The 26,549-nt window shown below is 47.8% G+C and overlaps 1 protein-coding gene across 4 annotated transcripts in view; it reads right to left on the reverse strand.

Annotated features, from left to right (window-relative positions):
• The window catches only part of MTCL1 (microtubule crosslinking factor 1), a 128,868-nt gene that overhangs the window by 43,778 nt on the left and 58,541 nt on the right, over nucleotides 1-26,549 (reverse strand). For all 4 annotated transcript variants that reach the window (XM_047090301.1, XM_047090300.1, XM_047090303.1 and 1 more), the window contains exons 4-6: nucleotides 10,812-10,871; nucleotides 4,251-5,588; nucleotides 2,980-3,111 (exon numbers count right to left, since the gene is read on the reverse strand). In XM_047090301.1, the coding sequence (XP_046946257.1) occupies nucleotides 2,980-3,111; nucleotides 4,251-5,588; nucleotides 10,812-10,871 (1,530 nt within the window). The remainder of the gene's footprint in view (nucleotides 1-2,979; nucleotides 3,112-4,250; nucleotides 5,589-10,811; nucleotides 10,872-26,549) is intronic.

The raw sequence follows: 26,549 nt of genomic DNA on the forward strand, positions 1-26,549 counted from the left end.
TGCCTTAGTGAATAGTCAGAACAAAGGATGCTCAAGTCCCGATTAATACTATTCCCCCTTCTAGGAAATTATGCTGCCTGGGCCTTGCCTTTCACGATGAGCTTTTTCCCTTTCTCATCAAAATTTATAAAAAGAAAGGAAACTGGATAGATGTGTAAAGGAGGCAACATACCATGCATGGCAAGAGAACTAGGTGTGCCGTCACTCACCCCAGCGATCTGGGTTTCAGAACATCCTCCACAGGAGATGGAGCTCTTCTGAGCAGTGCCCCCCCATGTCAGGGTGGGGAGAGGGCTGAACCAGGCCTGAGGAGTCCCTTCGGGACCCGCCCCACCTTGAGCACCAAATACCCGGGGACTTCCTGGCAAGCCACCTCACTCTCAGACCTTGATTTTCTCACGCTCAGAATGAGGCTCTTAGTCTGAAGATTCGACATTCCCTCCTGAGCTCTATCATGCAGGGATCCTAAGTCACCACGTGGCACCAGCTAACTCTGCTAATCTGTCTCTCACGGAGGTTTATTTTCGCACAACACTCAGTTTGATTCAACACAGTATTTTCCTCTCCCCGAAGTTGCTGGTTTCCAAAGCTACACAATGCCGTGTGTGTGTGTGTGTGTGTGTGTGTGTATGGCAGGCAATGGGGAAGCTTCTCGACGCCCCGGCATTAAGCAACATTTCCTCAGAGTTTAACTAAGCAAGGCGGCGTGTGACGTGCCTTGAATGTTAAACGAGGAGGAAGCTGCAGTTATCCTCAAACAGCGATCAGAGAGCGCGGGTCTGCCTTGTTTAGCCGGAGCTATGCTGGTACAGCATCAGGAAGCAGCCAGTAAAAAATCTGCGCTCCAGGGGGGGCAGAGGACACTGGAACCACAACTAGGGCAGCTGTGACACCCCTTCCCACCTGGCCATCTTCAGTGGCAGGGCATATTTCCCTCTTTATCCATAGCCACACTTTACATTTACAGAGCGTCCAGCACTTTTCGGGGTACTTTCTCAATAGCTCATCGGCTCTGAGAATCTACGAGTAATCACGTGAGTCAGGGGGAACAGTATTTCTCCTCCCATTTCACAGATGAGAAAACAAGAGGCTGAGACTTGCTTGAGAAAGAGCTAGTAACGGACAAAGCTGGGCTTGAGCCCAGGGATCCTGATGCCCGTGCCAGACTGGATTCCAGCACAGCGTGACCTCCCTGCTAGAAAGAGCTAGTGGTACAGTGTTAACTGCAGACTAGGAAATGTGTCTTCCTGAGGGTTCCATCCTGGAGAGGAATCATTCAGTTCTTCTGAAATGTACACAAATGTGAGGTTGCTACTGCCCAAGCAAAGCAGCATTCTCAGATAAAGACCCTGTGTGGGGCACAGGCCGATCAAAGGGGCTTACCGTGAAAGTTGCAGAGTTATAAGACACAACAATCACTAAATCTGTATTTGGGGAAAACCCCAAATAGGTGGTGTTTGCTTTCACTTTTGGTATAAAACCCAGGGACATCTTACCTGCAATTTTGGAATGAAACACACTAGAAATGATATGCTGCGATATATGCCCAACTCCAGGCCCAAAGACAGTGTCCAGAAAACGTTTTCTAAATTACAGATGCTCGTTCTTCCAGCCGGGAAAGCCTGGGGTACCTGTGATCGTCTGTGGAGGCTCCGCACAGCACACTGGGCTCCTGCTTGCTTTCTGGGAGCTTGGCCCTGACGTGTGCTCGGCCCTCAGCATGCGGGCTGCCTCCTTGTCACAGCTCTGTGTGACTCATAGTTACATTCTTCCCTCTGGGGCAAGGACCTGGATGCTACCTTCTCGGACAAGCTGGGCCTCTGCCAAATAATATAAGAATGGTGGGACTACACAGGATATTTCCGAAAACTGTTTTTGTTTTCATGGAAGCCTTTCAAGGGCAGTTTAAATGTGTTACCGTACGCCCAAATCAATGAGGGTAGGGATGTGACTTACTCTTACAGGACAGGGGAAAAGCCCAGACCAGAGATACGTGAGCTCAGCTCTGGGTAAGCCAGCAGCCCCGTGCGCCGACCTGTGATGTCAGGACCCGCAGCTACCCAAGGCGCTGGCTGCAAGCTGAGCTCAAGGGCACAGGTGCTGCTCTACCCCAAGTGCCTCTGTGAGCATCCCTTCGTAGTCAAATGCCTGACTCTTTTGCTGAGTGAGCTTCAGTGTGCTTCCAGGAGTGAGTCCCCTGTCTTTGTCACCTCTGCTGTTTGGGAGCCACCGGGATGTGTTAGAGCTGAGCAGTAACATCCCTGCTGGGGCTGGGAAATGAAGCCTCTTCAGCTAGACCTTTCCTAACGTGGAGCAGGATGCTCTATTCCTGCAATCACCCACCCTGACCAGCAGTACCAGAGCCAGCCGAGTCATTCCTCGGGGACACCTGTCTCTCTGTCCTGGGTGGAATTACTTGGCAGGAAGAGCTTTCACCAACAGGACGGCTGACAACTGTTTCGCGCGATGGAGCATCTAGGGTGTCTGGGAGCTTTGTTGACAAGAGGTTACCATGGCAACAGAGCCTGCTGAAGAGCCCCCAGGCCGGGAGCGCACTCCCTGCTTCTGCTCACCGGCTGGAGCACTGTCACCAGAAACTACAGGACAGGCCACATGAGACACAGGGAAGGACAGTTTCCTCCACACCAGCAAACACAGTGCTTGGTTTTCATGCCTGCTTTTTCTACTGTTTGACACAAAGCTACGGAACACTCACCAATCAGTCTCCTATGTTTTGCTAAAGCTCCCGGCACCCGTGGGCGGGACGATGGCCGTCGGACCCGGGTGCTGGCAGTCCGCTGGCATTCACCCTGTGCAGACCCTTGTCTTCCATTTGCATGCAATGGTTTGAGTACCCGGGAGTCCTGCCTCGTTCCATCTCAGCCCACCACATCCCCTAAGGGCCTTGGACCCAGGGAGGAAACATCACACAGCCAGCCACACAGCAAAAGGAGGGGCGGGAGGGCAGGGGGTGCTGACCTCTAGACTGAAGTAGCTCTGGCCTGCCTGCTGGCAGCTCCCAGCGTCCCCATCAGCCCGGCGGTGCAGCTGTTCCGGCTCTTCCCCGCGTTCCTGACCCGGCTGCCACTCCGGCTGACCTCTCAGTTTGGACTGTTAGGTGCATGGGGGGGATTTGGTTTGCTTTGGTTTGGTTTTGAATTTTAAATAAACAACAAAGGGGAAGGGCGTGGTGGTGGGGGGGGGGCAGGGAGTGGGGCTCGAGAAAACAAAAGTGGGCAAGGCAGACAACTGAAACCACCACCAGACGAGGAAAAGCATGAACAGACACAGCGCCGTACAAGAGTGACGAGGACAGAGCCAAAATGGGGATGCGCAAGACGATGGGCGAGAGATCTGGAAAGCAAAAAGAGAATACAGAGGGGGGGAAGAAGGCAGAACACTGGTTATGAGGCGCATGCAATGGGGATGCGTGAATCAGACTGAACTGCAAGCACACACCCACGAAGGATACGGAAACAAGGCTCCTCCTTCCTCGCTTGTGGTCGAGCAGCAAAAGCCATAATCCAGGAGGCAGCTGGGTCATGCACCCAAGGGCGATGCATAGGAAAGCAGTCCTTGGAAGGCCACTCCACTCCGCCATACCCTCGGCTCACGGAGGGCAGCGACTTTCTCCATCAGAGCCATCCTTCTCCCGGAGGCCGGCTCCTCTCCCCACTCTGGCTCATCTTCCAGCAGGAGCCGCTGGGCCTGGCTGCCTAGGGCTTTGCAGAACTGTACTGTGTCCCTCCAGCAATCAACCCAAGCAGGGATGCAAACGCTCCTGAGCGAGTCTGCTAAGTATCCTGACTGTGAAATGAGTTTGTACTTTGTTTTTAAACTCCTCTGCTTCTTCATCGGGAGAGCCGGTCGTTTGAGACACCAAAAAAAAGGAGAAAGGACGGACTGCGTCGATCCCTATCGCTTCCATTGGGGTGAGCCTTGTGTCATGAGGGAGGGCCTCTAAGCCAAGAGCAGCGGCGCAGTTTAAAAAAGAAAAAAAAAAAAAGAGCGGAAAAAGGAAAAAGAAACAAGGAAATCAAAGAAAACTAAAAAAAAAAAAAGAAAAAAAAAAAAAAGAAAAGAAACCCAGCCAATAGAAAGGATTTGGTTGACACTTGAGGCTTTAGTACAATGCAGGTTTGAAATCATAACCAAGCAGCCGTGAGCAGAATGAGTTCAAGTGCAGCAATGCCAGCGAGAAGGAGGAAGAGCAAAACGGAGCAGGGAGGCAGAGCCAGGAGCCCCCTTACCTGCAGGTCCGGGACCAGCTCCTTGCCCAGGTTCCCGACGGGGGAGTCCCGGGATACAGAGGTCACAGTGGAGAGAAAGCTGGAAGACTCCGTGAGGTGGGGCAGGGGGGACAGGCCCTCCAGGCGCTCCCTCAGGCCATCCCCGATCCGGTTCACCTGCTCCAGGAAGGCCTGCAGCTCCTTCCTGAAAGCCTTCATCCTCGAGTTGATGGTCCCCAGCAGCGGGGGCTCCTTCCTGCCCCCCTCGCCTGTCTCCCCTGCCCCCTGGACGCCAGACCCCGGCGAGGCCTCGCCACCGCCCTGCGGCCCCACGTCGTCCCCGAAGCTGGCGGTGTCTGTGATGAGGCGCTCCACGGTCCGCTCGAGGCGCTCGGCCTCGTGCTTTATGCTCGCCAGGCACTCGGTGTCCTCCCTGGCCCTCAGGAGCTCGGCTGGACACGGATCGCTCGCCTCCGACGGCTTCCCGCTGCCAAAGCCCGACGTCTTCTCGCACATGTCCTCTGAGTCGCTCTCGCCGCCGATAGGGCCTTCCCGTTTGGGCTGGGGCTGGCGGCCTTCCTCCCCGTCGCTCTCCTTCTTGCCCTGGTCGCTGTCCGCGTCACTGTCCCGGGGGCTTGGGGCACGCAGGCCCAGGTGGGCGGCCAGGTCGTAGCGCTGCACGTTGGACAGGAGCACCCGGTTCTCATACTGCAGTTTCAGCACCTTCCCGCTCAGCTCGTTGATCTGCAGCCGGGCTGACTTCAGCTCCTCCTGCAGAGGTGCCCCGCTGCCCACTCCCTTGCCCGTGCCGTCCGCCAGCCACCCGGGCTCCGGCCGGGGCTCAAACTTGACCTTGCTCAGCTCATGGGTCAGCTGCCGGTTGTGGTCTTCGATCTCGGATATGGACCTCCGGAGCAGCTCCGCTTCCTCCTGCACAAACTGCAGGTGCCTGCGGAGCTCCGTCGAGGACTCCAGGGAGTCGCCGAAGGGTGAGGTAGGAATGCTTGGGGCGTGGTCCCGGCCCGCACCCTCTCGCTCATACTGGACCCGCAGGTCCTCCATTTCTGCTTTGAGGCCTCGGTTCTCCACCTCCAGCTCCACGATCTTGCGGCCTAAGATGTTGGCTTCTTCCTCAACCAACTTGAGTCGCAGCTTCAGCTCAGCCTCCCTGGTGCTGGGCGGCCCGCCCGCTTCCCCCGTGGGGAGGGGGCTGTCCACGTCACCGTAGACGGCCTTGTACTTCTGGAGCTCCTGTTCCAACTCGTCCTTCTCCCTCCCCAGCTTGGCCATCTTTTTACGCATCAGGGAGCCTTCCTCTTTGGCAAACTGAAGCTGGCACTTCAAATCGGCACTGTCATCCTGCCAGGAGAGAACAGCCCGAGAGAAGGGTTATTTGAAAATACCAAATGTTCGTGTTTTTGATGATTTCCCTTGCACCTCGCCCCCGACGTGCACACAAACACAAAACAACCATCTTTCTGTCAGTGCGTCGAGTTACAGGTAGAAGGAGCCGACAAAGCCGAGGTGAGCCCAGGCCTTCACGTAGGGGACACCGCAAAGGCCTTCGGTCTGTTGCTTTCTCACAGAAACCAAAGAAACCAAACGATTCATTTGGGGGGAAACATGCACATGGAATCCGTCACACAGGTGATGAGTGAAGAGGGCAGAAAACGGAATGAAACCCAGTGTCTGTTAGCAGCACAAAGGTTCGTCCTTATTTTGTGGGTCCAATCCGACTAATCGCAAGCACTGGTGAGAGAGGCCAGAACCCCTCACTAAGCCCGGTGTAGCAGACAGGCTTCGGTAGCTACTTCCACGTGTTGCCACTCACTTCCTCCACAGTGTGGACCTCCCTCATCTACAGTGGCCAGCAATCCACAGGTATTACCAGGACAGAGAGGTCCTAGTCAGAGCCCCGCATTCTATGGATTTGCTGAGACCCTGAGACGTGGCAATTCAGCTCTACTCCTGCCCTCGTCTCCCCACCCCCAGCATATCACAAGGATGACAGAGGATGACAACACAGGATGATAGGCAGGAGGCGGTTTTGGAAGTCGAGGTGTGGAGCAAGTACCACGTGGTTAGGATGAATTGTGGTTGCAGACCTAACATCTGGGTTACTCACAACCTTTCACCAGGCAAGGGCAACGTCAGAACTTTTGTTCTGTTCCGCTCCCTTCACTTGCTGTAACACAGCAGGAAATTAAACTCAGAAACCCAAGGGTGGAGTTAAGTGTTCCAAAACTGGAGAAGTGGTTCTCACTGGTAGAAGATTCTGGAGGGTCCCTGAAGCAGACTCTCTGCTGCTGAAAGCCCTCACTGTGTGGTTGAGGTCCAGAAGGCACGTTTTGAACCATTTGGAAAGTTGATTGTGCCTTCTCAATGCAGATCTCAATGCCTCGGAACTACATGAGCTCTGATACAGGCCCGCACAAATGTTTTACTAGGCACGTCCAGCGAATGGGAAAAATGACCAATTTCATGAATCATTCCCGTTTGGCTACCAGAAGTTTCAAAAGACTGCCGTGGGGGCAAAGACTTCAGCAAAGGCTTCCCCATCACCCTGAGAGTCTCAACAACATGGTCCATGGTAGCCATATTCCATCCGCCCCAGGGGAGGGAGAGTCACCAAACCAATCTCTAGAATACGTCAACCCTCTTGGGGAGAATGAACTTTTAGATCATTGTTTTGGGCTCAAATCGTCTAGTGGAGTTAGATGCAGCTTTCACACTCCTTCTCTGCCATGTTCTTGCCACACGCTCACCCTTGGGCAGTAAGATACAGAAATAGCCACATTGGTGCCTCCGGTCTTCCTTTTACCCTGCCTAGATCCCTCCTCCTGCACCCCAAGATCATGGAAGGAAAAAAAAAACCCTGATGCGACAGGGAAGACTCAGGAAAAGTCTAAGGCCAATCTGTGAGCCAGTGCCATATGGAGAGCAGGCCCTGGTGCTACCTGGGTGCTTTTGGAGGGACAGGCTCTCACTGCCACCCTTTGAGCAAAGGGTGAATCAGTCCTGCCAGAAGTGGGTTCCACTTCTGCCCCTTCTGTCCATGACACCGTGGGCTGATCACAGAGCCTGTGAATCCGTCTCATGCCTAAAGCAAGATCCTCACTCAATGACAAGGTCATTGTGAAGGTCAAACGGGATAACGTACTGCACAAATTGTACATAGTAGCACCCTGAAATTACCTTTCCTCTTTGTCTGAAAAGTAATTAATATTGGAAAAAGGGGTCAGTAACTCTGGCTTTTGTCTTCTTTGTGCATTAGGAGAATAATACAAATGTCACTGACAGGAGAGTACGGTATTTGTGTTCTAAGAACCCAATACACTAAGGATTTGGTTTGGTTTTGGTCAAGCAGACATAAAAAGGGTTTTTGTGACCAACTGGTAATAAAGCTGTCTGCCCACTCATACTGAGCAAAATGGATTATCATCACTGCTGGGGTAACAAGAGATCTATTTTAAAGGGCCTGCATAGAACACATAGGCTGTAAAAGACATTGTTTTTAATTCTAATACTAAGGATAAAAGCATGCTTATTTGTGGATTCATTCATTCTTTCAGTGAACATTGAGAATCTACTCTGCACCAGAAATGGGCATGTTACTTTTAAATGACCCCAGCTTCTTAAAACTTTTGAAAGCAGATCAAAAGCACCCTTTCAATTATTTGATAAACATAGATTTGCAAGAAATCTATGCATCCAAATACACAGAGAGGTCTCTGCTGTTCACATGAAGGAATGGAGTTTTAATACGAAAACGCACATACCAGTGGAGACAGATGGTCAACACTTTGTAAATGGTTTAGTTTGGGAGTGAAAGCCTAGGATAGGAAGGTATCACAGTGCCCTCAGCCCCAGCATTAACTTGGTAGCCAGTGTGTGTCCTTTGTCCTTAAATGATCCCGTCTCCACCTTGAACCAGAGAAATTCACCTTTTGTGCCTGAAAGCAGCAGCTGATATCATGGAAGAGAGTGTCACCAGCCTCAAGGGAACCCCACCATCTGCCCACCTTGAGCCTGGGCAGACCCAAGGAGGGGCAAGACCCCCTGCTGTGACCCATGCCCTGATGCCACTTCCGTGGAAACCTGCAGCTGGTGAGGCCTCAGTACGGTGGAGGCCAGGCCTGAAACGTGGGGATAAGGGGCAAGGTGACCTGCACAGCTCAGGAAGTTTTTGTCTCAGACCAAAATCTGAAAGTCTCACATGATCTTCCCTGAGGGTCTTCCCCCAAAAGTTGAACTGAGAAACTGAGGAAAGGGGTAGGATCTCTGAGAGGCGCACGCAACCCGGGTCTTCCCCAAGGGTTCGGAAATGCTCAACTCTAAATGCTTAGTGTAGAAAGTCCCAAAGAGCCTTCACATCACCTCGATTTCTGGAAACCTTAAACCTCACACCCCCTTTCCCCTGCCCACCATGACCCACAAATCTGACTGAAACCAAAACCATTCCCCTCCTTCTTCTTGAACCTGGACCCCAGTCAGTTAAAGAAGAAGATTCTATGACATACTCTAAGGAGGGTCTGATTGGTAGATTACCTGATTGATAAAGTATCCAAAAAAAAATCTTCTTGTTCCTTAAAGACAGAAACTACACACACACACACACACACACACACACACCCCAGGAATTCTAACACGATTAAAGCATGCTGCCATTTCTACCCAACGCCCATGCACTACCAGGCCTGCGACCGATGCCAAAGCAGTTTTCCAAAGAAAGACAATCTCTGAAGCCAAGGGAGTGTGTGTATTTAGCAAAAGGGTCAGACTTGCTCCCTCGGGTCCAGGCGGCTGGAGCTAGGCGCTGCGCCTGCCGGTTCCCATTGAGCAGGGGAGGGGGGAGCAGGGAGCTGGGCTTCACCTCTTCTAGGGGCACGGAGCCACTCCTTCTCATAAGATGGGGAATCACAGCCTCAGCTAGAGCAGCAGGAGGCTGGGTCCCCCCCCCCATCTTATCTCGTAACCATACACTTTCTAAGACTCTGCCAGCATTCTGGGGGAGGGGTCTAGGCTGAATCCTAAGCTGAAGGATATCAAGCTCTGGTTTCAAGAGATCATCAGATAGCTCCAGGAACGCAGTATGAGAGCAGAAGGTCCAGTCACGCTTTCCACACGACACAGGTCCTGTGGCAGGCAGAGAAGGCAAGCACGGGACGGAGGGGAAGACACACACGGGACCACCACCACCACCAGCAGCAGCAGCAGCTGGAAAGGCCTTGTCAAGCAACAAAAATATATCGCTCTGGGTATATATTCTTTGGCTTGCAAGTCTGACGTCTAGCCAGCACCCCAAGCGCTGACTACTCACGTTCCTACCTTGCGCCGGGGTGCCGGTTTCCTTTGAGTTTTGGCTGCAGACCTGCAGTTTCCAAGGCGCTCGGTTCCACCGCTCTGCTGGACAGAAACTCCTTTCTCAATGGTACCGCGGGCGGAGGGGGAACGTAACGCATTCCCGGTGCCCGGAATATTTCTCAGACACTCCTGAGAGGCAGTGATGGCCGTTCACAGCCTGGGTTACCCACAGGTGAAGGCAGTGCTATGTTCCGTAGCAGGGAAGCTGTTACCCTTTGAAGGGAGATCTTCCCTGCTCAAGAGCCAGGGAGCTGAAGCACACTCAAGGCCCGGGACACTCCAAGCCCCCAGCACAGGGACTGCAGATTTTACTTTCCCTGTTACTAGTGGATGCCAAAGTGAGGTCAGGGGAGGAGAGAGGGCAGGAGAGAAAGGTTAATCTTTGGCATTCCTGCTGTTCACACGGCCCAGTCCTCTGTGAAGGACATTCTGGACATCAGTGAGTTTGGATAATGGCAAAACCAAAGGGGATCAAGAGTGGAGTTCACGGGGCAGGTCAACGGAGCTCTCAGTTACCCGGACTTCTTGAGTCTCTCTAATTACTACTTGCTCCGATCGCTAGGGGAGCTGATGCCCCACAAATGCCTTTGTTCTCTCCAACACCTCATACTAGAGGCATTTCTTTTTTTCAAAAAAAGAAGGGAGGAATCCAGTAAAGCCTGTGTTGAGAAGCGCTCAGAAAATTCTGCAGGACACAAACCGTGTACAAAGAAAGGGCTACGTTTTTACCATCTTCTGGCGAGAACATCTCACTTTCAGTAAGGACAGTTTAAGATACTGTTCAGCTTACCCGTTAAACAACAACAACAAACAAAAAAGCCAATGTTCAAAACAATGCCTTATGAATGAACGAGCCAACACCTCACTAGCTGACCTATTTTACTGTGTGAATGACTGACGGCCAAAATACGTTTTACCAGTTGTGGATGCTGCCAGAGAGCCCTGAATTACACAAAATTATGTTTTGCACAGAGCCAGTCTGTTCTTGTCTTTCTTGAAGAAGTCACCAGCTTATCAGTGTGAGAAACAAAAAAGGAGGAGTTGGTGGTTTAGAAAGAACATTTTCACCCCATGGAGGTTTTGAGCAAGTCCAAATTTGTTGGCAGGTAACGTTTCTTTGAATATTTTAAAGGCAATGTTCTCACACTTTTGAGACCATTCAAAATGAGGTGACAGCCCCTCGAGGAGGTGTAACATTAGAATGATACTTCTGCTTACCTGGTTCAAGGTTTTCTTTTCTTTGTACGTTTCCCGGCTGCCTCTTCTTTTCAAGGAACTCTGAAATAGATCCAAGGGACGTTCTGTTACGGGGAGGTCACGTGCAGGAGCTGGACTAGGCACACGCCGTCCCCACTGGTAGGGGACACACACAATGGATGGAGGTCCTTTTTTTCCCACGGGAATCAAGGAACCACTCAGAGTCAATGTTTATTTACTTGTTTTTTAAATATTTATTTTTGAGAGAGAGTGCAAGCAGGGGAGGGGCAGAGAGAGAGGGAGACAGAATCCGAAGCAGGCTCCAGGCTTTATTTATTTCTGTAAATCTTTATTTATTTTTGAGAGACAGAGAGAGAGAGAGAGTGCGAGGCAAGGAGAAGTGCAAGCAGGGGAGGGGCAGAGAGAGAGGGAGACAGAATCCGAAGCAGGCTCCAGGCTCTGAGCTGACAGCACAGAGCCCTACGTGGGGCTCGAACTCACAGACAGTGAACGCAAGACCTGAGCCGAAGTCGGAGGCTTAACCGACGGATCCGCCCAGGCGCCCCTCAGAGTCACTGTTTAAATGCTGTAGAAGAAGCCTGGCAAGGTCTCTGAACCCTAATGATTGTGTTTGGAATATTCTTCAATTATTCAGTTTAATGAAAAGGAAGGGTGGTTTGGACGATTTGTAACAGTGGGAAGAAGAGAGGAGAGAGGTAGGTAGTTTGGGAAATAGACACATGGTATTTCTGGAGCTGCCCTGCCTTCCTAATTAGGCTTTGTTGGGGCTAATATCAAAGTTAAACGCTGTTTCCTGAGTGCCTAAGGGTAAATGGCCAGATAACAAAGTGGTAGGAAGGAAGAGAAGGGTGGTGCAGGTTTATGGAGAACACCTAATCTAGGATGCAACAGTCTTCAGCCACAGCCCCCTCCAATTCATGACTAACCCTACATCTTTAAGGTCTTGTAAGGCCATAACTTATTCATGTGAAGTGGCCTTGGCCGTGTCCTTCAGTGGGCTGGGTCCCTGCCTAGTTTCACATACAATGCAGTACACCTATGCCTGCTTTCGGCAAGATATGTGTCTGAAATACTAAGATAAAGTATGCTAAAATAAAGTATGAATACCGCAAGGACTGGCGGGAAGAGCCAGAGACATCCTAGGGGGAGACAGAGGGGTGTGAAACCTGAAAAGATTAACGGACTCCTGAGACAAGCCAGGAGAAGGCAGTTTGGAAAGCTAAAGACTTGGGGGCTTTCATTCAGACCCTGGTAAGCCTGCGACTGGGAAGGAGTCTCCCTGCCCTCCTTGAGGCGTGGACCTGGATGCTTGGATCATCTGGGAGTTCATCTCAAGGGTGCTCAGAGCCTCTTTGCCTCATTCCTTTGCTGCAACCCAGCTGCCAAAATAGCCTAGGAAGGAGGCTCTCACACAAGTCACTTACCTCACAGTCAGACCTACGGTAATGAACTCAGTTCTGTTTGCATTCAAAGTGCCCTCACGCACAGGAGGCCAGGCAGTGCCCTTCACTGGATGAAATTTATCAAACAATTAGAATTCCAGCCCCTTAGCCTCTTAGGAGGCCGGAGGCCAGAGGCCAAAAGGGGGGGAAAAAAGGTAATTGAGAGAAGGGTGAGAAAGTTACAGAATCAGCAGGGAGTGTGGGCACTCCCTGGTCAACCAAGGCGGATGTGTGGAAGCTTGTTTCTAAATCCCAGCTGCAGAAGCAGCTTTACTTCCTTTAGCCTTTTTGGTAAGGGCAGGGTCAAACTACAAAGAGAACCAGCTTTCTCCAACAGGTTATGTGAAGCCCGTCTTAGGAAGGGCTTGAGATTTACCACCCATAGTATGTAGGCTTTCCAAGATTCTTCATGCTGAAGTGAAGAGTTTCTTTGATTTGAATGAGCCGAGCGAGATGAACACTTCTGGCGATTTACTACAGAGGAGAGTTCCAATAAAGAAGCAGGGAGAGAAACCATTCCCAAGGCTTCAATTTCTGGGATCTAATTCCAGGACCGAGGTCAGCGCGGTGAGCCCATGGCTCTTCGAGTCACCCTGTACCACATCACCTTCTCCCTATGAGTGCAAAGCACATTCTGCACACAATGAAAGAAAAGTATCTGGAGGTGAGATGAAAGCTAGAAGTGGAGACGGAATAATTATGGTGTTGCATTTCGGTGGGGGAGGAAGGAGCACCTTCTGTGTGAGCCCTCCCGCTGGGAGGCAGCCAGTGGGGAGTCTGGACACAGATTCCTCCCACCAGCCTGATGGGTCTTTCCCCTCGCTGAGCCCTGAGTACAACTACCCGAGTCCCGTGATCCTTCTAGAGAATCGTGGAACAGATGGGGGCCATGGGATCCCCAACACAGATCCCAGTTAAAGGGAGAACTACAATGAAAAACAATGCAAAGATTAAAATTAACCAGAAATTGGCAGGACCTAGATGAAAGAAACCATACAATTTTGGTGACAGATGTAAAGGAATGCTTGATGTTGATGAGAAGACCCTATTTTATAGAGATGTCACATTTCTCCCACATCTTGTTTAGTACGATGGCATTTTAACCAAATTCCTCTCTTTCCATATATTTACTGCAATGTGTATAAAAATATAATATACAAACAAATATACACGAAAAGTATGAGTGTGTGTATATACACACGCATATGCACACACACACACACATTCACACACACACACACACACACACACACACACACACACACTACTGTGTATACGTGAAGGAGGTAAGAGTGGGAAAAGACTTGACAAAATGACTCAAAAATTCATCTAGAACAGGGGTTGGCAATCTAAAGCCCTCGGGATAAATCAACCCACAGTGTGTTTTGTAAATGAGTTTCACTGGAGCACAGCCTTGTTTATTACCTCTTCTCCTGCTTTGCGCTACAAAAGCAGAGCTGAGTAGCAGTGACAAACCATATGGCCTGCAGAACCTGCAACATTTACTATCTGGCCCTTTTCAGAGAGTTTGCTGACCTCTGACCTAGAAAAATACATTGGTAAAAACAGCCAAGAACACTGAAAAGGAAGAATAATGACAGTAAGTTTGCACCCTCAGATGTAGAAATACAATATAACGGTTTGGAGCTGGTACCAAAAGTCAGATGAACAAAACAAAACAGCTCAGAGCAAAACAGCTCAGAAATAAAGTTGAGAGTATATGAGATTTTGGAAGTTGATACAAGTAGCATTTTATTAATGTTTATTTTATCTTTTGAGAGAGAGACAGGGCACAAGTGGGGGAGGAGCAGAGGGAGAGGGAGACACAGAACCTGAAGCAGGCTCCAGGATGTGAGCTGTCAGCACAGAGCCCCACGCGGGCCTTGAACCCATGAACCGTGTGATCGTGACCTGAGCCAAAGTCGGATGCTCAACCGCTCAACCGACTGAGCCACCCAGGCGCCCAGATACAGGTAGCATTTTAAAAGTGGGTGAAAGAACAGGCTATTTAGTATATGTTGGAGGAACAACTGGCTAACACAGGGGGAAAAATCAACACCATGTATCAAAAAAAAAAAATTCCAGATGAGTTAAATATCTAGATGTACGAATTCATAAAGGAACTAGGAAGAAAAGAGATGAATTTCTGTTTGTTTTGGGAGTATATCCTTTATACACAAAAGCCAAAACATCCAAGGGAAAGACTGAGTGGATTGGTAAGATATAAAATGTTTATATATCAAAAGAAGCCATTTACAGTATTAAAAAGCAAGTGGCAAAATGGGGGAAAAAAGATGTTTCTAGCACAAGGCAGACAAAAGACAATATTTTGTAAGAATGGAAAACCACTTTAATTAAAAAATAAGTGGCCAACAAACACATGATTACTAGCAATTGAAATAAAGTACCATTTTTTTCACGTAGAGGCTTACAGACCAAAAGACGTATGACCCCCCCAGTGTTAGCAAGGGTCCACAGAGGAAGGCACTTCATCCAGATCGGTGAGAGTGGGGACTCCCCAGCATGTCAGGTGGGCAACTCAGCCTGGTAAAGGGACACACTGTGACCCAGGGATTCCACCTCTGAAAGTGACTAAGTGACTAAGTCCTGATGACTAAGTCCCTCACTCACCCAGCATGAATCCAGTACCTTCTATGTTGCCTCGTCTGGACAGCAGGGTAACAAGACTTTTTTTTCCCTTAAGTTTATTTATTTTGAGAGAGGGAGAGAGACAGGGAGAGAGCTCGAGGGAGGAGCAGAGAGAGAGAGAATCCCAAGCAGGCTCTGCACAAACTGTTTGTGCAGAGCCTGACGCAGGGCTTGAACCCACAAACCATGAGATCATGACCTGAGCCTAAATCAAGAGTTGGACGCTTAACCGCCTGAGCCACCCAGGTGCCCCACAAGTGTTTGTTTTTAAGGAGCTTACGTGAGAGTGTGAGGAGTCAGACGATAAGAAAGTAAACAAGAACAAAACAATTTCTAAGGAAATTGGTCTAAGGAAACATGCAGAGGTACGTGGGAAGGTTTATGGGTAAGAATGCTTATCGCACTACCCTTGAAAACAGCAAATGAATGCTGCGGAGGGTATTAAAATGATGTTTTTGAAGAAAAAGAGGAAACACGATGCATTAAAAGAAAAAATGCAGGTTACAAACAGCATGTATTTTGTGATTTCAATTTACATCTAATAAAATATAAATATACGTATGTATTACATATGTATGTTAGAAAAGCAGACCGGAGAAGCATATATCTCATGTTAATAGCATTCATCGTCAGGTGACAGAATTCTGAGGGATACTAATTTTATTTTCTTGTGGCTTTTTATAGTCTCCAAATTACTTATGGTGAGTATTATTTCCTTCATAATTAACAAGAAAAACCCAGGAAATTATTAAAGAGATCAGAGAAAAGGGGCTGTCACTGATCTCCTATGTAGGATTACAGTGGTGCCTCATCAGAAGTTATTTGCCAGCTTCCTGGATCTCTTTTTGTATGCTGACATTTTTCTTTTATTAGCCTGATGTTTCAGGTATAACATACACACACACACACACACACACACACACACACACACACACACACGTGTGTGTGTGTGTATAACCTGTATGTACATTGGCTAAAAAGACCGGGAAACCTCCTGAGGAGTCAGGGAACTGGTCAGGCACCCCATTGCACTGCAGGTTACTGGCATATGGCTCCCTCACAAGCTGTCATGCAGTCACCAGGCCCCCGGCCCGGGGTACAGTGTCCTCCTGGGCTCACTGCTGTGAGTCTCAACCAGGGCTGAGAGCTAAGTGCTTTGTATATTGGCCAAGAGACCCCAGGTATAGAATGATATCTGTGGACATTATTCATGGCCAGTGCATTCCTCTAGATGACTCAGAGATCCAGTGGACAATCTCTTCCAAGAAACCATAAGGAAAAGAGGAAAATGTTGCCCATCAAATAAACTGAGCCCAGAATGGGGGACTTGCCTGCTGATTCATTCTACTCTTTCTTTTTAGTCTGGCCAACTGCCAGCAAATCAACTCTCAATTCCTACTGAAAAGGAAAAAAATCTGAGTTTCTAACTCCAAATTGAAATCCATCTAAGCCTGATGCATTTGCTGAGTATTGAAAATGATTAAATAAAATATGAAGTTAGGCAACTGCTTAATGCTTCCTATTTTAAGTTAGCCAGTTTCTTCCAGGCAATTTTCGAAAAAAAGAACAAGCTCTCAATTGCTAAAATGTTTCAGAGACAGACTTTGGGCTTAAAATTTAGATTGGTAACAAAAGGAGACAAAAATTCGGATGCTGTGAATTTTGACCAAGGATGGGAAAGAGGGGACAGATGAAGGCAACTGACTTTCAGAATTCTTACAGATCCTTCATTATTTAGAAAGTTGTCTGGGTTTTTTGGGCTGATTTACAGCACACATGGTTTTAAAATCAGAATAAGATGGGGCGCCTGGGTGGCTCAGTCGGTTGAGCGGCCGACTTCAGCTCAGGTCATGATCTCATGGTCAGTGAGTTCGAGCCCCGCGTCGGGCTCTGTGCTGACAGCTCAGAGCCTGGAGCCTGTTTCAGATTCTGTGTCTCCCTCTCTCTGACCCTCCCCCGTTCATGCTCTGTCTGTCTCTGTCTCAAAAATAAATAAACGTTAAAAAAAATTTTTTAAAAATCAGAATAAGAAAATGAAGATGCATACACCTTATTTCTTTTCAGGAGGAAACCCTTCCTCCTTGGCTCTCTTTGGAAGAATAATGGTGATATTAACAATTACCGTTTGTTAGGCATACGCTCATGTCAAAGGCAATGCTAAACTCTTTCTTTCAGCATCTGATGTAAGCTCATCCTCACGAAAGCCTTGAGAGGATACACGGTTATCACTGATTAACAGATGAGAAAACACAGTCAGAAGTTAGGTGACATTTCAAGGTGCCCCAAACTCAGAGATGGGGCTCCAACCTGGCCCTGAGTCCACCCGCCTCGTTCACAGTCATAGCACTGAGACCCTAGGAGCTGCCTTCTGGGCCTCTGACAGCTCAATCTCCCAATTTGTGCTGCTTTCCTTTCTGTTTTCTTGAGATTTTTGAGCCCCAAACTGCTGACTCTTCTCGCACAAAGAGTCTCTCCCTTTTTAGCAAAAGAGCACAAAGAACTATTACCGGAATGGTTGCAAATTGCTATGCTCACGAGGTACTTCATGGCCATGAAATATGTGTTGGCACTGGTAGTTTCTGAGGATCTGAGGCTGCAGACGGCACGGGTCCTTATATGGAAAAGGCAGAAACTATTATCAGAGGACAAAATACCACAAAGTAAATGAGGAGAAGAGGAAAATATATTGAGATGCTTTGGCCGAAGAGAAATCCAGCCATTAAAGTCAGAGCTGGTTGGGATCCCCACACCCAAGGGGAAGAGGAGGAAGGCCAAGGGGACAACAGCCCAGCCACAGGCCACACCGTCCAGGCTACGAGGCCCACCTGGGAGGGACAGAGACCGCCCGCACACCCAGGCTACCAAACGCACTTTCTCCTGGGAAGAGAATGTGGCAACACAAATGACAGGCTGCTGCTGTTGCACGTTTGGGACACGTGACACGCATTTGCTTTGCAAATACGATGCATTTTAAACCTTAGAGACATTTATCTTGAGTCCTGGTAATTGGAAAATTGTGGCTAAAACGTACAACACAGTAGTCTCAGCCAAACACCACAAAATAAAAAGGGAAGAAGATAATGCAACAGTGTACATTATCATTAACATGTAAACCAAAAAATGGAAAATCATGGCCAGCGTAAGACCAAGATTGATGCCTGCACAAGAAATAAAGTATCCTTCCCCAAAATTATAGGAATCCTGACTTACAGTGTGCACATACACCCAGGCACTCAGCAACAACCAAACAGGACATGAAATACCGAATTGGAGTCTACATTTCAGAAGCTTCTACCGACTCACTTAGTAGGTGACAAATAAATGGCTCTTGGGCACTCATAACAGTTGAAAATCTATAAAAATGTATGTTGTTTGCCAATCAGAACCGAAGATAAGGTTTGCGTCTTATAAATACTAATCTGTTCCTGGCTCCCACTCGTCTGGAAAAAATATACTTAGTCCACTGAGAGAGGCAAATTATTTCCCAGTTTAACAAAAGAATACAAAAAAGTGAGAAGTACTTTGAAAAACAAAACAAAGCCAGGGTGCCTGGCTGGTTTGGCCTATATATAGAGCATGTGACTCTTGATCTTGGGGTCCTAAGTGTGAGCCCCACACTGAGGCTCATAAAGCTTTCATAGAGCTTACTTAATAAAAAAGGCCAAAAAATAAATACATATATACAAATCAATGATAATGTTGCCCCTTTTTGGAGAAAATTAATCACTCATTTTTTTTTCAGGAGCATGTAACATAAGAAAATATTTAGGACTTTGTTTATCTTTCAAACAAAAGAGCACATGAATAAAGTTCTGAGTTACTTGTGATACTATTTCCTAATCATCAGCCATAAAACCCTTTGGATCTTCTAAATGGACTCTGAGTATTGTTCTAATAATAAAGTGTGCGATTATACTATTAAAATTTAGGCACACATTTGTCAAAACTCAGTGACTATAAACTTAAGATCCGTGCACTTCAATACACATAAATTACTGCAAAGTATAAGTAAAAATTAAGTTCTAGTTAACAATGTACATTTAAGGAAAGTGAATTGGTGCCTCCATTTTCAAATATGTAAAAAAAAATAAGAGGGGTTAACAGATTAAATCGATGGGTAAACAGATATAGGATAAATCAAATATAGTAAAATGTTAATACAGAATTTACATGATGAGTATACAGGTGTTCACTATAAAATTGTTGAAGCTTTACTGTATGTTTGAAAATTTTCATAGTGTTGGAAAGAAAAAAACATTCTGCACATAAATTTCCAATTTCACTGAAAACAAGTTAATATGATATTGGCTAGCCATGAGAATTTACGGTCACTAAAAATTTTTCATGACGTGAGAAATGTTTCATAAAATGCCAATTGAGGTGCAGGATAAAAAAAACAAATTTAATATCTCACCACGATTACTTTTGTCTTTGACGTATTTAGAAGCAAATACACTAAAATGCTAATAGGTCTTAGCAATGGGCAGCAGCATCATGGGTGACTTTGTGTTTTTCCTTACAGGTTTTTTTTTTATTTCCCTGTAACATTCAAAATTCATATATATTATGTTTTTCAAATCAGAAAAGTTATATTTTAAGGATAAGAGAACTGACCCATAATACAAACACAAATCGGAAAAGTTATATTTTAAGGATAAGAGAATTGACCCCTAATACAAACACACCCATTAAACCTGTGTTGATTTGGCTGGGCTCCCCCTTCGGATGTACCTTTGGCCCTCAAGTGAGAAAGAAAAGAAATTAAGCTAAGGGATTAGCTCCCAGGCAGGATTAGCTGTGTCCTGCTGGACATCATCAAATAGATTTTCACACAGAGGACAAAGGAAGGCCTAATGGACATCTGGGGACAGCAAATGGATCTGAGATTCTAATCACCTTCCCCAGCTGAAGGCTTCCTCTTGGAGAGGCTCCCCGACCAGGCGGAGGCTGACCTGCTGACCCACGTCTGTCCTGGAGCCCTGTTATCTGAGGAGCTCGGCTCCATTAATCATCCGCCAAAGGCTCTGAAATCTCAAAAGCATCCCTGGGCTGGCATTCTGCACGAAGCCAATCCTGTCCCGTTGGTTAAATCATCTGCAATTCTCATCTCCAAACCAGAGCAATTTGGATTTCCACCTCTAACACCAAGGCACGGTCTTGAGTGACTTAAGGGGAGAGTGGAGATGCCTGCCCCACAATTTCATGACTTCTATGGAGCCGAAGCTCTCTCCGTTCCCTGTTAGCCTGCACCACCATTCAGGGGACTGCAGAAGATTCAGTCAGGCGACAGTAAGTGAGCTGCAGGGTGGGGGCAGGATGCCACTTGCTTTTGCAGCAGGAGAAATCCCTAGGGCCCCAGGAGCTGTGGGGACACTGTTGGAAGGGGCAGGCCAGCCCTGCTTTCTGAGGTGGGCCAGCCAGTGAGCACACGGAAAGAAACACGCTTCCAACAGGATGTAATCTGGGAGGAACATCACAGCAGGAATACTGGCCGTGGGCTAAGGACTGGCACAGAGCAGAGCAGAGGGCAGGCCCTGGGCAGCACAGCCCTGGGTTCAGGTGAGTCACGCTTTCATCATCTGTGGTGCTGTCATCTGTAAACACACGGGAAAGAAGCTTGACGCCCAAACCATGGGTATTTCTGCTAGCATATCACGTGGATGAGACAGAACACCTGCAAAGGCCCCGCTTCAGTCCACCGGGCCCCAGGCTCTGACAGGGACGGTGGCTGTGTCACGGAGCCCGAGGACAGAAGTGTCCTTTATGTGGACTCGTAACAGCATTTTGTTCAGATGGCTCCTCCCGGGGCCGTATATAAATCCATTTGCACAGTCAAGCCAGATCCTAATGGCTTCTGAGTCAACAGAGGACAAGAGGGTTACTCAGGAAGCACCGTCTGCCTGCAAGCTTGTCCTGCCTCCTGCTCTGATGCAGCTGCAGGGCCACTGCCCGCTGGGGACGTCACTCATCTCTGACAAGCCTGAGGGCCTGCTCCTGACCCCCGCCTGTCCCTGGATAAGAGCAGATCTCCCTGGTCTCTCCAACCTTCAGATCCTCTGATTTCTCCTGTTCAGCAAAATCACTCCCACTGACAGCAGCCTGGGCTGGGAAGAGCGTGGAGGAGGAAGGGACACCATATGTGCCCACAGCACATGCCCACCTTACTGCTCACACTCTCCAGGATGGACAGCAGGAATGGTGGTACCTCACTTCCCAGAGGAAAGTGATGCTGGCAGAGGCTACCTGATGCGCCCAAGGCTGTAGGGCGAGGAGGCTATGCCTCACTTTGGGGTGTTCTCTCTGAAGCGCACGGATGAGGCCACTGACGGCTCAGCGACTTGGGGCTTTGCCCAAAAGCCATCTGTTCAGATGTCTCTGGCCCTCTGGGTGCACCACAGCAAGTTCGTGCACTTGGTGTCGCAGCACCAAGTTTCCATCCACCTTACGCCTCCAAACCTTCTGCAGGTTTCCAGAAGGAAAGCCGCGGTGAAGCGCCGGCCCCTCTACTCCCGCCTTCTGTGCTTCTGCCTTGGCTTAGGGACACATGCTTGGCCAATGCTGCACATCTACCTGGGGCGCCACAGCGCTTCAGAAAACCAGCTGGCGTCCACAGAAAGACCAAGTAGCCTGCAAATGGGAAAATACTGGTGGAAAGGCCTTTTCTCATCCCAGCGGACGTCCACTAACTTTTTCTGCGTGCCACACAGCTCATGCTTCTGCAGGGCTTTGGTCACACGTCTCTCTACTCCACCATTTCACCCTGACTCTCCTTGTAGAGATTTTATGTCTTCCTTTTATCGCCTGGAGTACTCGCACCTGAGAGATCTCAGAGCTGAGTGTGCAATTTCAATTGGTTTTAAAAAGCTTTCATAGTTTGGCTTTAAGAGAAACCTCGAGGGGTGCCTGGGTAGCTCAGTCGGTTAAGCGACGGACTTTGGCTCAGGTCATGGTCTCACAGCTTGTGGGTTTGAGCCCCTCATCGGGTTCTGTGCTGGCAGCTCAGAGCCTGGAGCCTGCTTCGGATTCCGTGTCTCCCTCTCTCTCTGCCCCTCCCCTGCTTGGGCTCTCTCTCTCTCAAAAATAAATAAAAATTAAAACATTTTTAAAAAATAAGAGAAACTTTGAAAATTCGAATAAGACTTTTGTGTTCTAAAACTGGTCCACACCTTCGTGAATTTTTAGTTTTCCAGCAAGCATGTGAAAACACATATGTTATGTGTGTAAAAGGAAAGGTGAGTTAAGCATGGGCATTCATGGACAAATCTAGGTGCATCACTCATAGACTGTGACCCTATACTCGTTTCTTGAGCTCTTCGTACCTCAACTTCCCTATTTAAAAGCGGTAATAATATTAATACCTATTTTATATAAAGGTTTCTCGTAAGGATTACGTGAAACAACATGCTTAGTAAGTGACAACCATGAAAAACAAACATTAGCTAAACCCCTATGATTCTTTTCTTGACCAATATTTTCAATTGCTAATCATCTTTTTTTTCCCCCAGAGTAGAGAGTAAAAGCCATTATTACTCACTCCAGCTTTCTTCTGTCTGCAGGAGCAAGCCAATGTTCGCAAAACTGTCTTTTTCACTTTACATGAGAAATGTGCTTGAAGTGTGAACTTTTTCAACTGTGTGCTTTCTGTATATTCTTTTTTTGCATGTGTAATGGAAATTGGATATCTTAGAACTTTAAATTCTATCACAGGTCACATAAAATCTGTTGTGAAATATCTTGCTATTGTCTGTTACCAAGTCACAGAGGAAATTTTAACTGAAAAAGAAATTCTCTCTGGGGGCGCCTGGGTGGCTCAGGTGGTTCAGCATCCAACTCTTGATTTAGACTCGGGTGATGATCCCAGGGGTGTGGGATCGAGCCCCATGTCAGGCTCCGTGCTGAACTGAGTATGGTGCCTGCTTAAGATTCTCTCTCTCTCTAATGTAGAAGAAGGAGAAGGAGAAGAAGAAGAAGAAGAAGAAGGGAAGAAATTCTCTCTCCCATGGAGTGGACATTACTTCTATCATTTCAGGGAGGTGAGTAGGTCAGATTTTCCACAATGCACTTACACACGCCAAGAGACACTGGCAAAGGTACATAGGATGAGTCGAACCACGAGGAGAAAATGAGGACACCTGCTCTCCCTCACCATCAGATCCTATCAGAGACTCCGTCTCAAAGGGAGGCCTCCTTTTTGTTGACTGACAAGGTTTTTCACTGACATATTAACACAAAGTGAATAATAAGGTTGAGGGAGATCAGCTGAGCCGAGGGACAAGTGACAGCACGAAGCAGGGGACAGGGAAGTAAAGAGAAAAAGGATTATGAAAGCTTTACCACTCAGACAGAAACCAAGAAGCACCTAGAGTGTGAAATAAAATGTTCTGGAAAGACCTCCTTGTTGGTCATGGCATCAGCCAGATAGATGCGCAAATACAGAAATCTCATCTGGATATAAACAGACATCCAGTTGGGAAAAAAATGAGAAAAGAGAGATTATGCACTTTCCAGGCCCTTAGGGCAGGTCGGACCCCCGTGTCCTGCTCAGGCCCCATGTGGGAGTCCTGCTGGCCTGCCGCCTGTCTGTGCTGCGAGGGGCCCTCCCCCTGGTGTGGTTCTTTTCTTGGACCCTGTCTCCCTCCTTATTATTTCTAACCCCCGATAATGTCTGGGTTTCGGTTCTCTGTTTTCTTCCACAAAACTGAAAACGGACACAAGGCCTGGTCACAAGATCTCCTTCACTCTGGGCAGATATTGTACATGTTGTTAAAAATTGGGACGTTTTGAATAGGCCTAATTGTGAACTCACATTCTAGGGTAGAGATGTTCTTCGTGCAGTTAGCAGGTTATTTCAGGCTACATAGAATGTAGAAGGCCCTAGCTACAATAAAATAATTAAGAATAACACTGATAAGGAGGAGAAAGTATACACGGAGACTGAATTCTAAAGGAGCACAGGAGCAGTGACAGCGGTGACAGGCGGGCATAGACACAGCCTGTAAAGCCCCGCGGTGGGACAGGCTTTCCGTGCACATTCCCGCTTAACCTCCTGTGTCATCTGTTTTATGCACGGTCATCTCCACTTCTCACCTGTCTTGAGAGCCTCAGACCTTGTGTCTGTTACTCACGCATAAGTGGTGATACCAAGTGGTATCCTTCTCCCATACCCTGTACCCCATCTGCTGATACCTTCTCATTCCTCCATCTCGGCCGCCAGTATTGCTCTAGTCTTCGTCCCTGCGGGGGGTTCGGGCAGCCCCCGTATCTGTCAAGAACAGAAGCCGCGCGTTTTCATCCACCCCTCTTCTCTCCTTACCCCACAACTGTAACATCCCATCCGTTGCACATAATCTCTGATATTTGTCCTTCTCTCCTGCAGCTAAGAGAAGACTAGATCACCTTGGCCATTCTGTAGGCAGTCTCCTTGGTGGTGATGCCCCCCTCTTAAGCCATGCTCAACTAGTTAGAAATGTTTTCTTGGGCTGGGGGGGCACGGCAGTATTTCCATCTTGTTTACACTTGTGCATTTGCCAGGTGGCTGCCTCGGGGGAGGGGACCACATGCTTTGAATCTGCAGCCGCCACAGGCACGAGGGCAGATCTAACTACCAACATTACACAACACAGCACCAGAGATGCTATTCAGGCAGCAAATGGGCGTCATTCACTGATGTGGCCTTACCCTTTCTCTTTGAACATCTCAGCCTACAGACAGGTACCTTTTAAAAACACTAATTATCACGGATGCAAACGGATGTTTGCACAGTAATGTTTACTGCATCATTATTCCCAACGGCCAAGAGATGCAAACAATCCAGGAGCTGAATGGATAAACAAAATATGCTATGATTCCACCATGGAATATTAATCAGCCACAAAAAGGAAGGACATTTGTGTGATACGTGGATGAGTCTTGGAAGCAGGGTCGGTGAAATAAGCCAGATGAAAGAAAAAGGAAAAATATTGCGTGATTCCACTTATATGGGATCCCTAGATTACAGGCAAATTCGTAGACAGAAAGCAGAATAAAGGTTACCAGGGGCTTGGTGAGGAGGGAACGAGGAGTTACAGCTTACTGGATGCAGAGTTTCCGTTTGGGATGATGGAAAGTTCTGGAAATAATGGTGACAGTTGTATAACATTGTGAACGTCTCTAATGGCACAATTATACACTTAGAATAAAAATGGTAAATTTTACATTATGTATATTTCAGCACAGTAAACATATATGTATCTGTACCTAAAATGGTCTAAGAGCCATTAACAAAGCACTCCAAATAAACCTCTATGGATTGTTATAGCTTATACTTCGATGTCACTATAAGATCCCATGATTTATGTCACTTTCCATGTGTACAATACTATAGATTCTCCCTCTCCTTTTATGGCCAAGAAGCTAAGATTCACTAGTACTGTTTTTAATCTGTAAAATACACATTCAGATGGATTCAAACTGTTTATAAATGTTTTGAAGGCAGCTTTTAAACAGTGACCAAAGCTTTAGCAAGTTGTTTTCTCAAGAGGCCTTGCTTTTTTTTTTTTTTTTTTAAGCAATGGCACATTTAAAAACTTTATTATATCACCAAAGGTAATTTTTCCTCTATTGGCATTTTAAGTCCATACGTTTTAACCAACTATTACATGCATGTTCACTTCATAAGAAATACAGGACTTAATTTCTCTGCAATCACAACTTATTTGTGGGGGAAAAAATCTAAAATTTACCAGAATATTTGGATTTTTTTTTTCATAGAGATAGAAAATCTTAAAACTTGTTGGAAGCGATGCAGGAGTACCTACCACAACACTCTATGTCTGTTTTCTGCATATACACTCAGAAAAACATTGCTTCTTGTGGAAACATGGGAGGAAAAAGGAACGGAAGGAGAAAGCCATTGGAAAGACTGGAGGTAAGACCGAGGGATGAGACCAGGGAAAAGGGCAAGCATTATGTTCTGTTCCTAGATAAGAGTTCTAGCTGAACAGTTTCCTCATCAGCCCCTGTGTCACCTGAGAGGTCAGGACCCTGACACTTGCTTTCTGGTGGGTCAGCAGGGCGACAAAACACCCCGCAAAGGATTGCCAACCACCGCGTCAGGTAGGTTAGCAGACATGCTGCTTGATTCTGTATCTAACAACTTGTTCCAAGATAGCCAAACACCTTATATTCGAGATCTGTCCTCCTCACAACACCTCAGTGGGGTCGGTGGTCTTATGTGCATTTTGTAGGTGAGGGAGAGAAAGTAATTCACCTGCCCCCACAGGTGGGACTTGAACCCAGTCTCTCCACAGAGCTGAGCTGCCTCTCTGCTGAGGGGGCTCGGGAGGGGAGGGGTCGGAGCCCCTGGCAGGCAGCTCCCCTCCCTGCTGACTGTGCTCACATTCCAGGTGGACTTGTGAGGTTGGCCCACGTCCCAGAAGAGAATGTGACAAAAAATAGTGCTGTGCCTGTGATAGTTTGGGGGCCCCAAAGGGGGCGAGGTGGGGGCTAAGCACCCCTTGCCCCACCAGAGTCGCTTCATGTTTATCTGTTCTTCATCATGGGAGCCGAGCTGGCCTCTGAGGACTCAGGGCCCCTACAAGCTCAAGCCCTTCAGGGCCCCCTACAGAAGCTGGAACCCCAAAGACCTTCCTGTCAATCGGGACACCCA

Source organism: Lynx rufus, unplaced genomic scaffold, assembly GCF_022079265.1.
Source record: "Lynx rufus isolate CCGP_SWC_20201006 ecotype Redwood Valley unplaced genomic scaffold, mLynRuf1.p SCAF_29, whole genome shotgun sequence".
Taxonomy (NCBI): Eukaryota; Metazoa; Chordata; class Mammalia; order Carnivora; family Felidae; genus Lynx; species Lynx rufus.